General features: G+C 42.1%; 1 protein-coding gene across 1 annotated transcript in view; it reads right to left on the reverse strand.

Annotated features, from left to right (window-relative positions):
- Positions 1 to 1,706: 1,706 nt before the first annotated feature.
- The window catches only part of chst8 (carbohydrate (N-acetylgalactosamine 4-0) sulfotransferase 8), a 164,414-nt gene continuing 148,822 nt past the window's right edge, over positions 1,707 to 17,298 (reverse strand). Inside the window, exons 3-4 of the mRNA XM_029426792.1 lie at positions 7,322 to 7,359; positions 1,707 to 6,042 (exon numbers count right to left, since the gene is read on the reverse strand). Of these exons, the coding sequence (XP_029282652.1) occupies positions 4,783 to 6,042; positions 7,322 to 7,359 (1,298 nt within the window). The 3' untranslated portion in view covers positions 1,707 to 4,782. The remainder of the gene's footprint in view (positions 6,043 to 7,321; positions 7,360 to 17,298) is intronic.

A 17,298-nucleotide genomic window follows, 5' to 3' on the forward strand; every position in this document is an offset into this window, starting at 1 on the left:
CGATACACAACCAAAAGGATTTTACTATTTGATTTGTATTATTGCACAAAAAAGCTCTTTTGGCAAACAAACATTTATGATACTTATACGTTTCAGCAAGATAATCTTCACAAATGAACACTTTTATGATTGTTTAACTAATGCTAGGCTATAAACTAACTACACCACGGTCACATGACTTCTTGTCACCACCTCAAAACTAAAGGCGGACCAGTGCTCGCCGTGATGATGTGTAGTCGTCTCATTTAGCCACTTGTTAGCAACCGCTATGAGTGGGGTATTTACTGACATGTTGTAAATCCCATACGCTTGTTTTAACTGCAGACTTTATTTCAGGCATCTCCCCAAAGATCTTATGACTTTAAGACGGCGAAAGTGGAAACATGCTAAAAACTAATTTCAAGGCTTTAGAGCTCATTCCAGCAGCTCGCTATAACACGATCTTAGTGAAACCAGTGCTGGTTAAATAAAGACGTAGAAAGAGTTTTGCATGAATCTTCTTGGCTAAAGACACAATGTGACTCAAATATCTCAACAACTGCTGGATGGATTCTCATTATGTGCAGACATTCATGGTCTCAAGAGGACGACTCCTTCTGACCTTTTCCTCCAGCACCACGACTAAAGTTTCACTCATGCTTGGTTTCTGTATCGTGTTCCGGCTCCGTCACAGATGCTGCACACAATCCAGTGTAGCCGATGCCTTTGTGTCCACCGCGTCTCTTGATCTTTATGCCCCGGCTGTATTTTTGACAGAGCAGCTGGCAAAAACAAGATTTTTTAATGATGCATTTAATTTGTCTTCACAGCAGCTACGGAGAGAGACAAAATATTTGGACCAAATGTGTTTTGATTCTTTGGCAAGATTATTTTTGAAACTTTAATGCCAATAAAGCTCCTTTGAATTGAATTTCGAAGGAGAGAAGCGTCTCCCTCTCTAAACCTAAACCCAGCTCCTCCTGCTCTCTGTGATTACCTATACTGGGTTTTAATGCACCCAAATTCACAATATAGTTATTCCCATTTACATATTCTTCTGTTTATGTTATCAGACAACAGAGTGAGTGTGAAATTGGATCACAGCTCATGAATACTTTGTTGACCAGCAGGCATTACCAGGCTGCTGCAGCTGCAGATAACATCATTATTGCATGATCACAGCATCATCAGACAAAACAAACAACTATATTGACATTTAAAATGAGCGATCACAGAGGAGGTTTGAAGCAACACACATTTGTCATATTCAATTACTGCCAAAAAGCATCTGTTGCCCCATCGATGTGCTGCAAATGCATATTTATGCCAGTAAAACACAGAAAATGTCGACTTTAAGTCATTTCAACAGCGATTGGATGGATTGCTGTGACATTTGGTGCAGACGTCCTTGTCCCCTTCAGGATGGATTGTTCTGACTGTTCATCATCAGGTTCAGATGTGTTCAACACTTTGCTTTTAATACCTGCAAAAAGCATCGCATCACACCGGTGACGTCTGCAGACACTAAGTTGTGTTTCTTTATAAGTTCAACAACATAATGTATTTAAAAAAATGACTCAAATACAAATGCACTGGCAGACAATGAGCCTCACGCTGCGGATTCTCACCCTGCAGCTCATCAACGGACTTTTCAAAGTTCAGAAAGCACAGTGAGAGTCGAGACAAACACACGAACACCGCAAGAAAAGGAAACATGAACACATACATTGAAAATGCTAAAGACAGTTTATTAGTAGACACTCATCAGCCAGAAATAATAACCTCCTGAAGAATGTCTTCCTGAAATACACCATTTGATTGGCAGTGTAAAATAAGGCAAAGGGCTTAAGATCATATTTTATACACTTTTGCACCAACGATTAACAGTTATACATTCACTTGTTACTGTAATTACGCTTTTGATAAATCCGTCCATACACCCACGAACCAAGAAAACGTTATCACCGGGGGTGGGGCGGGTGACGGACAGAGTATTTGCAGAGTAATACTCATCATAATGCAGTAGATGCTTCGCCCAGATATTGGATATACCTAGCTACATAGAATCGGACCACAACCTAAACAAAGATTAGATTTTGGAATTGCAAAAGCCAACACAGTTTACCGACGAAAGTTCATACAATTACCATCACTGTGAAAGGGTACTACCACCAAAATTGTCAAAGTTTGATTATAGTGTTTATAGATTTAAATAATATAAAGTTCCCCTCACTCATAGGCAGATACGTCTCTTTATAAAGTATTTTGTTACATAAAACACATTTCCAGTGAGCTGCGAAGCGTATAGCTGAATAGTGAGTGCTACTATATAGGAGACTAGCCATAGGTTGTTCCCAGAATCACAAGAGATAAAGTTTGTCTTTGCATCGTGCCCGTTTAAAAAATATACTGCTACTCACTTTGGTTGGAGCCAAACTTTACACTTGATCTTGATTTAGGTTTTAGTTTGAGTCTGTGTTTATTATATTTCTGTGTGTTTAACGCCCACGTATTCATTTGCATTCAGTATTTTGGTGTCATAGTCATTTGTAGTCACTTCTTCATCACACTCTCTGCACAGTAAGATTCAACTGTAAGATTTAATCTTTCATTTTGAGAAACCTGTCAATATAACTTTGGATATTTACAGGAAATGTATTTTGTTTTGCCTCCATGTGAAGTATTATTGTATCTGAGACTCACTCTTAGAAAAGGTTGACCATTTGCAACATCAACATGTATGTATTGAACATTTGTCTCTGTGGATGTTGCAAATGGAGCAAGAAAGATAAAAAAAGGTTTTATCGTATCGTATCTCGATTAGAGCTAATTTAAAAAGCTTTGAGTGCTCTCTGTGCAGGTTTCACTTTTTAATGTGATCGGACCTGCATCAAGAAATACTAAAGAACGTTCTGACGTTAGTGCCAGCTGTGTTGTGTTGGGAATATACACACTGAATACTGTACCTTCAATTTGTGTCTTTTAGCAGTGTGTGTGTGTGTATACAGGTATCCAAAAGATCCAGGAAAGAAGATTGTAAAACATTTAGACAGCTCTTTGAATAACACACACACACACACACACACACACACACACACACACACACACACACACACACACACACACACACACACACACACACACACACACACACACACACACACGTACACACGTACACACACAGTGGAGTTGCTATGGGTAAAAATGTCATTAGCCAGGATGGGTACAGGTGGAATGCAGCTCATCTGTACAGGGTCTATTATCATAGTGAGAGACCAAACAGATAATAATTACAGAGCTAATTTCCAAAAATGCATATATCCATTATCATTAAAAAAAACAAAGATTTCCTCCAAAGCACCGAGTGGTTTCAATTCATCAATCAAACGTAGTTATCGTCACTTCAAATGGCACCGCAACATGTCGAGCAGTCGTGTCTTCAGAGTTAGACTTGTGGTTTTCAGCTGGTGGATATTTCGTTTTGGAAAGAAACTCTTCAGTTACACAACAACTCTACACCGGTATTACTGAAAGAACAACAAATGACATCAACAAAGGAAAGAAACATACTACCTTCACCATAAGCACTGAATATATAGTGTATATTTTAGAAATACATAGAAAAATATATAGTCATCTGAATGCCCATTATACAATTGTACACAGTAGTGAGAGAAAAAGCCTATATGGTGGTGTGGATATGTGATACATACAGACGGAGGGGAGACTGATGCTGTGAGAAGCTGTAGGGTATTCAGTGTGAAAGGTGGAGACATTTCTTTTTCTCATCCTCTTAAATTGTCCAAATCAAAACAACAGTTTTTCTGTTTTGCTTTCAACAGAATGTAGAAACTGAAGGATTCGCACGTCTGCAACACTAACAGGCATTCGGAGATATTGGCCGCAACACTTAATACCCTGCAAATACCTGGATGTCCTGTAACAACAGCCACCCAAGTAAATCCCTCTAGTGACGGGGGCACCTACAGCACACGCATGTGTTAGACCAAAGCACACACCTCACTGATAAAAGTTAGAAGTACAAAAAATGCTACAATAAGTGCACACAGCTTCAGAGTGGGCAAACACTTGACGCATTTTTAAAGATTTATACTATTTATAGTGTTTCATTTTGTTTATATTTAGTAAAACTATTAATATGCATTGATACATGGAGGCCTAACGTGCTGTAAGTCAGATAGTAAATGCAAATATTTCAAATGATAAAGTATTTTAAATGCAGAGAATCTAAATGAATGGTGGAGATCATAACCAACCAAGGACTGAAGCAACTTTAATTATACATTGTTGTTGTTAACTTTAACCCAAACCGCCATCTTTTCCTAAACACGTACTTTTTCTTTTTGTAAAGACGGAAGTTTATTTTGAAAAGACTGCAGATGTGTGTCGAGCGGAAATTGGCGTGTGTTGCTGGACATTGGCACGAACGATCAGGATATCATGTTGTCTGAGGATAAGGTTTATTCTTTAGGAGATCGGGGCTCACATAACATATTGTTCTGTGTACTGAAATCACTTCTGACTTTAGGAATGTGGCTGCCACAAACTATAAAACATTTACAAATCCTATTTGACTCACAGTAAGGCATAATTTAAAGCCTGTTGAACAATTACAAACGATGTTTTAGAAGCATAACATTTATCATTGTAGTTTTCTACCTCACCATGTGCTAGAAGTGAATAACTAGCTTCCACTTGAGGACAATTTAGAGTATTTGATATGATTACTATCATGGTAGAGATGTAGACGTGGAATGTGACGGTGATTCAAAAGTTGATAGGTCAATATAAATCTTTAAAAGGCTTGGTGTAGTTAAACATCAGATAGTCTGTGTAGTAGAAGTCATATATTCGCTGTCTCTCCAACGTGCTGACCTGTGAAAAGTATTTCTCTGTGATCTGCGTGGAGGTTTTCTTGTCAGCCGGGTTCCTATCTTTGAAATTGGGCAGCTTGACGTTGGGTGGTGCCCCAATCAGTCGCAGGAGGAAGTTGGACTCTTCCTCCATGTTCTCAAACTTGCCAATGAAGTCGTAGTCAATGAGACAAGGGTTGCAGAGCTGGTTGGTCTGATCCCAGTGGATGTCCATTCCCACAGGCCGGTGGACATCCAGCAGATACTGGACGAACTCCTTGAACGTGACCCCGTTGCCTGTCTTCAAAGCTTCTAAAGACGGGTTGGCCCTGTACTTGGAGATGATGGGTTTCCCAAACAGGGAGTGGTAGTAGTTGTTAGGATTCTCAAACTTGTCCCTGTAAGCCGACACCATTCTCTCCAAGGGCTCTCGGACAAACATGATTTTGGTGTAGGTCTCCAGACGGTGCACGATTCCCTTTCGGTCATAGAAGTGAAGCTCCCTGAGATGGCGGCCGTCGTGGACTGTGTCGTGTTTAATGCTTTGAGCATCGGGGGCCTTGCCCGCCAGCACCATCAGGGTCCTCTTCCAGTTGGAACAGCCGGCCTTTGGCACCTGGCAGTACAACAACTTGTACTTGTCCTCCACGAAGATGTTTCTCACGTGATGACCTGTGATGGTCTTGGAGATGCTGCTTTTGTACTTGGCACACATCTCCTTCATCAGTTGCCGCCGTGCTTCCTGGATTCCGACGAGCTTTTTCCACTTGTCAGGGGTGAATGAGCCAGAAGTGGAGACGACTGAGGATGAGGACGAGGAGGAAGAAGAAGAAGAAGAAGAAGAAGAGGACGAGGAAGAAGAAGAAGAAGAGGACGAGGAATCACTTTTGGTGGTGTGATGGATTGGGGGACTTGTTTTCAGCAGTTTGCGGTTTCTTTTGGAGACATGAAGGGAGGTAATGTCCTGCTCCCGAGACCCCGGGGTGGGCGTCTGTCTGCTCTGCTCCCGAGACCCCGGGGTGGGTGTCTGTCTGCTCTGCTCCCGAGACCCCGGGGTGGCCGTCTGTCTGCTCTTCTCAAAGTGTGGGAATTGCATTGGAGGGATCGGGCTGGACAAGATGCCTTCTGTTGCTTGCTGCTCCTGATAATTGTCAGATTTGCTTCTCTCTCTGTCCTGCGTGGAAAGAGTCTAAAAAACAAATGACACATCACGTTATAGCAGCAAATCAGAGAATGAATACGTTTGACTTAATGAGCTGGTAAATGTGAGCTTTATTACAGGAAACACATTCATCCCACACGCTGTCTGTAGTATTCACATAGGCCACTTGGTGGTGCTGTTTCACTTCACCTTAAACAAAGGTCTGACTCTACAGGCTAATGTCGCACACTACCCAATGCCATCCATGACCTATCAATAAATTGAGCTATAATATCAAATAAATGTCTTATAAACACCTAATGGCGAATGTAAATTGGAATCATCTACTGCCTGATTACCATCAGATGATGCCTGAGGCCATTATGCATTCTGACATTTTATTTCAATTAAATGCTGTAATGGCCTCATAAAGCCAATGGTCTGGATGTATAATTTTAATTTTTACAACAGACAAGATGATGAGATCCTCATGAATCTGGGTTCATCCCCCTCCTGACTTAAATGGTCATATTCTTTCATCTGCAGGGACATCTGGAGGAGGGAGTGGTTACTCCCTGTCTGTTTAATGTGCAAGGCGAGCACGGAGCAGCAACCTACACACCAGACATCACGTTCTTCAGGGTGTGCACTGATGTAAGTCTCTCATTGGTGCTGACGATCACAGCAGAGATGAGAGCAAGCAGGGGTCAGCTGAGAGCAGAGCGCTGCATGTCTGACATAGAAACCCAGCTCATGGATTGTCTTGGAGTGATGTTGCTCCCTCTTCCTGTCTCCTCTATCTGAACCTTGTAGCTATTATGACTTAATAATGCTGCGTTGCAGTTTAGGACATGTTGCCCCTGCATTGTTTATCCAAACCGTGGAGCTTTAACATTTAGAACTGGCCTCAAAATGCAAAGTACGTGCACAAAGGGATGGATAATCATAGCCATAACTGTTAAAGCCTAATAGAATAATTGAGCTTCTTGTGACTTTTCTTTATAAATGTCTGTTTGCATGTTCCATAATGGATGTAAACTAAACAAAAAGATAAATACAAGAAAGGTTTCTACTGTGGAAGATGACAAAGAGAAAAGAGAAACACCCAGGTGTGATCATATCTTGGGGAATCTAGTCCTGGTTCGACGAGGAGCGTTTACTTAGTAAAGTCTGACGGGCAGAATGCACAGTGTGAGGTCAACCTCTCCACACAGATACTATCAGACATGCTGAGAGGTACAAGGCCGACATTCACTTCCTTGCTATAGATAACAGTTAGGAGCAACCTGTGGATCTGTGTTTTTGGAGAAATGGAGTAAACATGTACCTCTCTGGACTGCCGTGGAGTGCTTCCAAGCTTCACGCCTGGAGAGGAGAGAAAAAGAGACAAGAAAATCAGCACTTAAGTAAACAACGTGTATTTTTCGTCCTTGTAGAAGCGAGTCAGACGCCTCCGATGTATCAGAGGCTCCAATAATTGAACGCTTCCTAACACTTAGTAGACTACTTTTGATCCGTGGGAAAACCACCACTGCTCTACTAGTCCACAGAGCGAAGACAGGTAGCTCTATCTGTGTAATGAGCTGCCACAAGCATGAAAAGTTGGTAAATGAGTTGTGCTCCCGGTAGCAAGCACTGAGGATGAGACGGGGGAAGAGAAAAAGCACAAGAAAGAGATGCGAGGAACTAAGACAGAAAGAAAGAAAGCCAGCAAAGTTTTAAAAAGATCTAGTTTGCAGAGCAGGGGAAAGACAGGGGAGGAGAACGATGCAGTTAACTGAATTTCTAGAGGACTTCAGGAGAGTGATGGAGACATACAGATTGGTTTTGTGGCAGCCTTGGGGACAGGTGGTATGTGTATTGGCAGATGTGCGTCAGCTGGATAGACGACGTATTTAGTGGTCTGTCTCCAGCTGGACATCTCCTTTCCTTACCAGTCCCCCCATCCTGCTGATATATAATCAGGCTGACAGCTCTGAGTGGGGCTGTATGGTTGCTGATGGGGGGAGAGAAGACACCTCTGCTTGAGTGGGCTGTCACTTCCAATTTGAGGGTGGAAGTGATAGGAACCTGCACAAGGGGGGAGCGGGGAGGGCTGTAGATGCAGGCCACAACCTTCCCTAAGTGATCAGATCTGCAGAGCCCTATCTCACACTTAAACACGCCTCAGTGGAGAGGGAATAAACCGTGTTGCCCAGATGCAATGTTGTTTTAGATTAGTATGCGCTGGAGAGCTCTGTGTTGCCGTCTGGCTCTGTGCATTGAATCTTTTCTTGTCTCTATTCTTCTGAACGAGACACAGGAGGAAGAGGCGGAGGAGGAAAATGAAGGGGAGTGGGCTAAGGAGGTGGCGTGTGACATTTTCTAATCTTGTTTGGATGCTGCTGTGCTATTTGATCTCCTAACCCTTAATGATAGCTCATGTAGGTTGTACATCTTTGATATTAATTTGCATTGGTGCAAAGAAAACGCATGAATATTTATCACAACACACACACAGATGCCATCGCCGGGGAGACACATCCACAACAGCAACGATCGTTCTGTGTGTGCTGTTCTAAACTGATGGAGCCCCTGGCAACCCGGACCATCTTGTCAAAATACACGCTGAGTTATTGATCTTGAAAAGCCTATCAAGGTGGTAATTGAAATCTCTGAAAAGGTTTAATTGGTTCCTTCTAAGAGGTGTTTTGTCTGGTCGTTGTTATAAGTTTGTCACAGCTGTTGATGTTAAAACTGCAGCACTTTCCCGTGTGGCACCTTCAAGCAGAGCAACGTTTCCAAACCCTTTATTGTGCCAGTGTCTGAACCAGCGACAGAATTCAACACCAACATGTTTTATTTAATACATGTATTTATTTCTATATTTTATATGTATTTATATGATTTGTTCTCTAAAAGGGAAAGTCTTTGAAAAATATGAAAGAAATAAAATGCAACAAGTTTAACACGAGAAACGTTAATAAGATAATAATTATATTTTTTTACCCGTGGCTGTTTTTTTATTGCATTAACAGTAACTTTGTGTGACCAGTGTGTGACTTTTCCTAAAAGTGTATTGTGTAGCACAGGGGGGTCAAACTCATGTTAGTTCAGGGGCCACATGCAGCAACATATGATCTCAAGTGGGCCGGAGCAGTAACATCACAGCATGATAACCTGTAAATAACAACATCTCCAAATGTTTCCCTTCGTGTCAGTGCAAGAAAAGTTCATTCTGAAGATGTTCAAATGTTATCTTTTACAAAACATTATTACAACGTACAGATCAGTGTGTCTACAAAGACACAACACATGTAGTCACAGGTATCTGGAACAGGATTTTACTTTATGATCAAAACAACTCATTTTTACACTTTGTAAAGTCATCCTGCGGGCCGATTGGACCTTCTGGCGGGCCGGTTTTGGCCCCCGAGCCGCATGTTTGACACCCCTGGTGTAGCACAATGTATTGTTAAAAATAGATTTTTTACTTATGGCCGTTTACACCTATAAGTGCCGGTGGGTCATTTTCACCCCTTCTGCGCTATTCATGTTGCACGTTTAGATAAACATTTTGTGTTACTATGGCAACACCTTTTGTCTAATACTGTGTGCAACAGCGAACCTTCACGACGGACAAGAGTAAGAGACTCATGAAGTGAAGAAAAGTGTGATGGTGGGGGGGCTTGAAACTGTTATTTAAGATGTTTTGTAGAATGAAGTATAAATGAAGCTGGTTGCTTATAAAAATCAATGCGATGTAATAACGGGTACATCGTCCCCCCTTGGCGGTTGTACAGATACAGCGACCCCCCCCCAGCAGTTCATGTGTTAAACTATATTCACGCCCTAGGCATGGAGCTGAGCCTAAAGGACCCGGTCGTCCTGTTCAGCGCTCTGTGGCGACGGGGTCTCGTTAAAGTCGTGTTGAAAGTGAATCTGACACGGTTTGATTTGATAAATTCATGCTTACAAATCTGTTACAAATAGTGAATGAATTCTGGCCCTGAAAATGCATTACTCTCCCAAGTAGGGAGCCACAATTACATTTCATGAAAGGAACATTTCTCCGTGATAGAGTCGAACTGAAAGAAGGAATATTGGTAGATATAACAGTGCAAACTGAATTTCAGGGGGATTTGTAAACATCATTTATCTCTGTAGTCTCTATTTGGTCGAGGGTAATAGTTGCTGTTTGATTGCAATTTCACACTCAGTCAATTCCACTCAGCATAACTATGCTATTGATTTTTACTGCTGCGCGGTGAAACGGTGATAAATTGGTAAGACTGAGGTTTCATCCTGTAAGATGCAGAAAAGTCATCGTGCGTATTCCAAATGCAGATGTAGTAGCTGCAGAAGAGTCCCAAAACTCATTTAGTAAATAAAGAAATAAGCCTCTTCCAAGGTATAGTTTGTAAGAACGTGTGGATACTGTATGTTGTAGCTTCTCTGCAGCACTAATGGAGAGATTTGAGATAAACACACCAAGGGGGGCACGGCAAGAAAACAATCAACCAATTGTTTTTATCCCCAGAAATGAAATGTCAAACTGCTGCGGTATCTTCTTCTCGAAGCTTTAAAGGGTTCCGATCGACTCATGCAAATATTAAACTGCTAAAGGATAGATCAGAAGAGAATCTCAGGTATTTCTCTGTCATTCTGGAAGCTGATTTAAAAGCAGAATCTGCTCTTGAGCCTCATCCTCTGTTGCCCTCTAAAGTAACCTTCAGTATCCACCTCTCTCCCTCCCTCTCTCTCTCTCTCTCTCTCTCTCTCTCTCTCTGTCTCTCTCTCTCTCTGTCTCTCTCTCTCTCTCTCAAAGCCGCTGAATATTCATGCAGACGACCCAGCTTTACTGCGAGAATCCATATAAGCAAGGGCCACATCATTAGCGGATCCATTATCATCCTTCCCTCTCAAAGACCCTTGTACAACTCTCTAACAGAGACACACATCAAACACTCTTTTCCCTGCCACCGCCAGCAAAGGACAAAAACAATGTGAAATAATGAGCTTATTAAGTGAAGGATTGTGGCCCGTGTGTTCGGGAAGAACTTATTAAATGCCTAGTTTTAACCAGAGACAGGCCAGGAGGGTGCTAGAAGCCAGACAAGGCGTGTCCTCCTCCAGCCCACTATTCAGACGAGGCACGCTGCGCCACCATAAACCTTTCATTAGTCATTCAGCACACTGAGACACTGTGACCCCAACCAGCTGCATTCCCCTCTCTACCCAACACACCACCCACACCTGCACTCTGCACACATGCACCTCCTCCACTTGACTCTGTGTGGGAATACAGGGCTCTGGCATGCTGGCGTGGTTTATCAGAGGAAAAGACGCTTGAGAACAGAGGTATTAGGTTTTGAGCTCTGGTTCATTGATGTTTTAACTTGTTGTGCTAAGAGATAAAACGATGTTTCAGTCGGTGCTGCAAATCCTCCAGGACTGGACCAGAGAGAGCACGAGCCGGGGAGGACGAGGTGGTGGGGGAGCAATCAGTGAGTCTGGATTGAAGAACGAGCTCGCTGAGGCTCTCTGAAGACCAAACGGCCATCTGAAATGTGTCTGTATCATCTGAGGACTGTGAGTGTTGGAAGATTCAAGCCTTTCTTAGGAGTTCACAACTCAAAGCGCAGGTTTGGCCAACGATGAATCAATGACACATCTTTCATCCCACCAATTACGAAGCAAACAGCCAGGACACCGAGAAACAGATTCACACTCACACGAGCTAACCGAGACGAGATGCCAGTATTAGAAGAGAATAATGCCAACAGACATTGTTTTCTAATTTGATTAATTAAAGTTTTACATACTAAGTCAATTACCCAGAGAGATGGGCGGACCTCAGTGTGCCAGGAATGACGTCCATCGGTCCATTAATTAAGTCAATACTTCCAGCAGAAGATATGACACCTTCAAATGTCTTCTTCTCCGGCCAGATAACAAATCATTACTGCTGCATTAGACGGTGATCCCTTGACATTTCTGTTCCTGGCTCTGTCCTAATAACACTTTATTAGTTTGAATTTGTTGTTTGTTTCACAGGATAATTAAAAGACAGACTTATGGGAGGACGTGATGTACTGGGACTGAAACTCAGCCTGCGACTTTGAGATGCCTTTTAATCCGAGCGCCTCAAGTGAGCGAGCCAAAAATTAATTTGGCAGTAATTTTAACACTAATATCGTGTTTTGTGTGGTATAAAGACAATCTGATGATCTTTCCAGATACACACCTGTCTGCTCAGTTTATTGTGTCAGCACAAGAGCAGGCCAGACACAGCTCGGTGCTGGATTACAGGTCACAGTGTTCTGCCAACTGCTGCTGACCTCTGTACCAATAGCAGCCAATAGAGCGCTCAAACAGTTTCTACTGCTCACACACACACACACACACACACACACACACACACACACACACACACACACACACACACACACACACACACACGTGCACACTCAGATAGTGAAAAACTATAATGTCACAATGCCATCTATACATCAACATAAACGAGGATCAGTGTAAATTGTCAGGGGCCTGATTGCAGATCGTTAAAGGTCATTAAAGGTCAAAGAGGACTCCTTTAGAACTACATTATAGTTAATGGAGCCACACGTGGTGACATGGTACTATAACTTTATGGAACCTTTACGAGAGCCTGACGCAAAGAACTGTGTGAGGATGTTTAGTGTAGATCAGCGCTGTGTTTACATTACAGGTCATTTAGCAGACGCTCTCATCCAGAGCAGGGGGGTGTAGCGCCTTGCTCAGAGGAACAATGCTGTAGGTCTCTGGTGTTGAACTCACAACCCTCCGGTGTTCTATTTGTGGGACTAACCACTATCCCACCACCGCCTTGTGTCTTTGAATACGATATAGGAGAATGGTATTCTTTAATTAGTGGCTAAGCAGCGGTGCGTATAAACCCCTTCATGACTTCCTCCTGACCTCCTCAGCACAATTTATTTTCACTGAGAGGCTGCACGCGAGGAGTTATTAGTGAAATGCAGAAATTGCACGATGTTCACTACGCCATGTGTAGGCTCCTCTTCCACCTCTGACTCCACGTGAAGTGAAGTGTTGGGGAAACTCTTGAGACGCCAGAGATGTGCTCTCTCTTTAGTGGAAATTCAAAAGAGAACGTGCCCATGAATAACACATGGGTCGGCTCATGTGTGTGGCACATGAGAGGCTAAGTATCCAAATTCAGTATTCAACATTCAGGAAGATATAAAAACGGAACGGAGTAGAAACTTGTGACGTGCTGCTGCATTAACACCTTTGCACTATTTTCAGAGCACTTTGCTTCTGCTGTGAGGCCGTGCAGCTGCTTGGCTCATGCATCGCCACTTTTATCATAACATCACCCCTGTGTATGGGCCAAGGATGTTGCATGCATATATATATATTTATATATATATACGTTTCCGGTAATAGATGCGTGTCAGACTGATGAAATGGGATTTGTTCCCTTTAAAAGGACATTCTGTGTAGTGCTTTAAGAATTAAACCATCCCTGTAAAATTGCCAAACTGCATTTAATGATAAAGAGAATCTTACTCTGTGGGGCAATAAAGTAAGTAGCTATAACAATCCGCCTCTTGTTTTAATTTGCTCCAATCTTGGGGTTTCTTTTTCTGTTCAATCTTCAAACTCTTCCCTCATGCTGGGAACTCTGGGCACTGAACGCAGCAGGAGGGGAAATAATGAACTCCACACATAGGAAGCTGCTGAAAGGGGGAATCAAATGTGGCGCTGATCACCGTTATGACAATTCATTTTTGACAACAATATATTCTCACAGTCGAAGCTGCTCTGGTACTCTGAAGGTTAGGCGATGCAAAGTCTTCCCAGGGCAGATTTCCATGGAAACAGAGAGGCAGGGAGCTGTATGTGGGGTTGTAGTGGGAGGCGGCGTGTTTTTAATACCACATAGAGGACGGGTCTGGCTCCATCAGGAGGGATGTGTAAACAAACGCTACCTGTCAGCTGTGAGCTCGAGGTTTAGTGAATTATATCGGCGGGGACGAGGTGCAGGAGGCTTTAATTGGCATATATCTTATTCAGATGCTGCAGAGCTCCTGACCTAGGCGAACACACACTGCAGTGCTCCCTTTGTGAACCACTCCCTCGCCGATGACGATTGGACGCCGATTGGCTCCAAGAAGTCCACGCAGGGAGTAGAGCTTTAGTTAAGTTTTTGTGAGAGGAGTTCACACAGTCATATGTGCAGGCGGAGCCGCTGTCCTGGAAGCAGCACAGGCTCCACAAACAGAGCTGCTGGTGAACAAAGCAGTCAGAGAAACAGAAGATTACGATGACTTGTGCAAACATCTGAAGAAGTTGCAGAAGTTCAGTTGCAGTCACATTTCCTGTATATTAAATGCAAGCAGGGAATTTATTATCCAAATCTGGGAAGATTAGCCCTTTAGTTTGTTTTACTTATTACCCTTATTGTTTTTATTTATTAAGAAACTAAACAAAAAAACAATTGAATTAATTTATTTGTATAATACATTTCAAGGGGAATTTATTTTTAATTTTTATATTACCTGAGGTTGAATTTCCAACATTTAAAAACACATGAAGATCATTTAATTAGGGTTAACTGTACCTTAATAACACTCAATAATCTCACATTCTTAAGACTTTCTTTGTTGGACATCATGTTTCAGAAATCTACTCAAGCTACAACAATATAATTGTATTGTCCCAACAGAAAAGGCATGAATCAACCATCCCATAATAAATACAATATAAAATAAAGTGCCGTGTCTCCCGATGCAGAAACGGGTTCAACATGTCAGATGCACAGCGATGTCGAACTAGAAGAAAAACATTTAAGATTTAAGGTTAAAAAAAGATGCAAACATTTAGGCCCGTGTGGTCCTGAGTGTGCGCAGTGATCGCCATGATGTCACTCACAGGAACACAGGATGATGTAACAACCCTTTAGACTTCTGGATTTGCCACCAATTTCCTCCCTTTGTTCGTATTTCTTAAGTTTCTTCCAGTTTTTCCTCATTAAAGGTTTGTTTGTTTCCTTCCCTCCCGTTGATGGTCGAGGCTGTTGTCTGCTACAACAAGTGAAATGTGCTGCATAAATAGAATTAACATGACTTGTGCATTCACTCCTCCAAAACCCAGACAATCCCAGTCGCCACGCCAGACGACTGTTCATTGATTTCAGCTCCGTTCTCAGTCAATTATTGTAGGTTTAAGGTTTAAGCAACAGACGAAGGGAAGTGAGGATTGACACCACGCTCACCCCCACTGTCACGAGCAGCACCGGTGCACACAGGCTGTTTCCTGTCTTCTCCTCACAAGTCTTTGCACCTATTCTTGGAGTCTTCTTTAACTTTGTTTGTCAGAACCAAAGGAAATGTTCATAAAAGCCATTCCTCCACCTTCTATATATCTTGTTACAACAAACATCAACAAGGGCTGTCAACAGCTTTAACTCCTCCTGCCAAACCACGCGGTCATCACCAGTGATCTCATGTGCAACCGTTTGCCTTTTCTCCACGTTAAGTATCACAAAAGTTGATTAAATCATGACATCCAGCTGATTATTCTCCCCACTACTACATCTGTATTCGCTGGAAGCTGCCCGAACATGGAACAAACACAATAGTTAGCGACCGCCTTCCCTCGCTCCTGCTGTCACAGGACAATCATGTACAGGACAGCCTGCTTCAGCAAAAGCTTTATCCCCCTTATCCCCACTACATGTTACCTTCTAAACGAATACATATGCAGCAAATGAGAATCTCCAAAAAGGTTTGACAACATGCTTATTCAGCTGGTTTGGACACACAGGGTGAGGACGGTGAATCCTTCCACTGTTGACCCGCGGACAACAGCTGCTGCTGAAACATTTACCTGAAGAGAAACAGCTGGAAGCAAAACAACACTTAAATAAATCAATCCGTATCTGTTTGATTCAAACAAACACTTTTCAGTATTATCTCAAATGACATTATATTATTTCCATTAAAAATGATTGCGATTGAAAAGACACTAGAGCTCTAACGAAAGACGGAGACTTTGCACTCTGGGATTTTTAGTATCAGTAAAAAACGGCACTTTAAAATGTGAAAATGTGAAATGATTTTCTTTAATTAGTTTTTATTCAACAAGCAATTTGTTGCCTTTAAGAAGTTTACTGAACGCAGCAGAAGAGCAGAACAGAGTACACTTTAATATTTGTTTATTTATGGCGATATTCAACTTTAATGCATATTTTCAGCCATTTCTGTCTTTGTGCACCGGCGGGATTGGATCAATTGTTCGATGACCTCTTCTAAGTCATTTTTCATTTCTTCTGGATTAAAGTCCTTCCTTTGTGACCTGTTGGTGCGCTGGTGGCACTGAGGTGCTGCGATCAGATGCCGCTACGTCTTCGTTAAGCCTCTCTGCCCCCCTGATCACCTCTATTTGCAGTGAGATTGGGAACTGGAATTGGCCCTGTCACTGTTTACCTTGGCATCTCATTGGAGTTAGCTTCACGTTCTCCTGCACACCGCTTGTTTTCCTGTCAGAGCACTACTGATTACAGCAGAAACTGATGAGTCCAGACATGTGAGTAAAGCACAGGGACTTGTGTGAATACCAAACCATCAGCATTCACCCTCTGCCTGCGCAACACGTCCGTCCATCACAGGGACACGCACAAAGAGGATTTGCATCAATGAAATATGTTTATGTTCCTGTATTTCATGAAACTATTATTGTAAATTCTGATTCAGGAAAATAGATATTTTTTTCTAGATTTGTGTAGGAAGGAAGATAATGGAGAAAATAAATTGCATCACTAAAAGTCATCCCTTTAATAAAATATATGAAGGTCATTTATGGAGATTCACAGCAATTAAAGTCAGAAGAATCTCTGCAGATCAATCATTAGTTATGTTCTAACAGTTCTTATGTGAGAATTGTAAGTACCACATTTATCTGTTGACACGTTAATGAACTTTCTTTTAATGTGATTTGCTAAAATGTTAGAGTTGTGATTGACAATGCGCAAAACCTTTTCTTTATTGGCTGTGGTTGTTTAGTGAAGGTCAAGGTCATCTGCACATCTGGTAAACCAGCATGTCATTAAATATCCTTAATCCTGTATGAACTCTGTGATTACACACACAGTGTTAATACCGATGACATGTAACCTTCTGCAGTAAAACTAATCCAGCTTTAGAGAAATAGCTCAGATTGATAAACTGTCACAAGCAAACGCACATTATGAGTTGAGAAGAAAGACATGGTGCATTCTGGGAAGCAGCCTGACTGTCCGTCAGCGGCCTTGAAGCCGTG

This window comes from Cottoperca gobio, unplaced genomic scaffold (assembly GCF_900634415.1).
Source record: "Cottoperca gobio unplaced genomic scaffold, fCotGob3.1 fCotGob3_240arrow_ctg1, whole genome shotgun sequence".
Taxonomy (NCBI): Eukaryota; Metazoa; Chordata; class Actinopteri; order Perciformes; family Bovichtidae; genus Cottoperca; species Cottoperca gobio.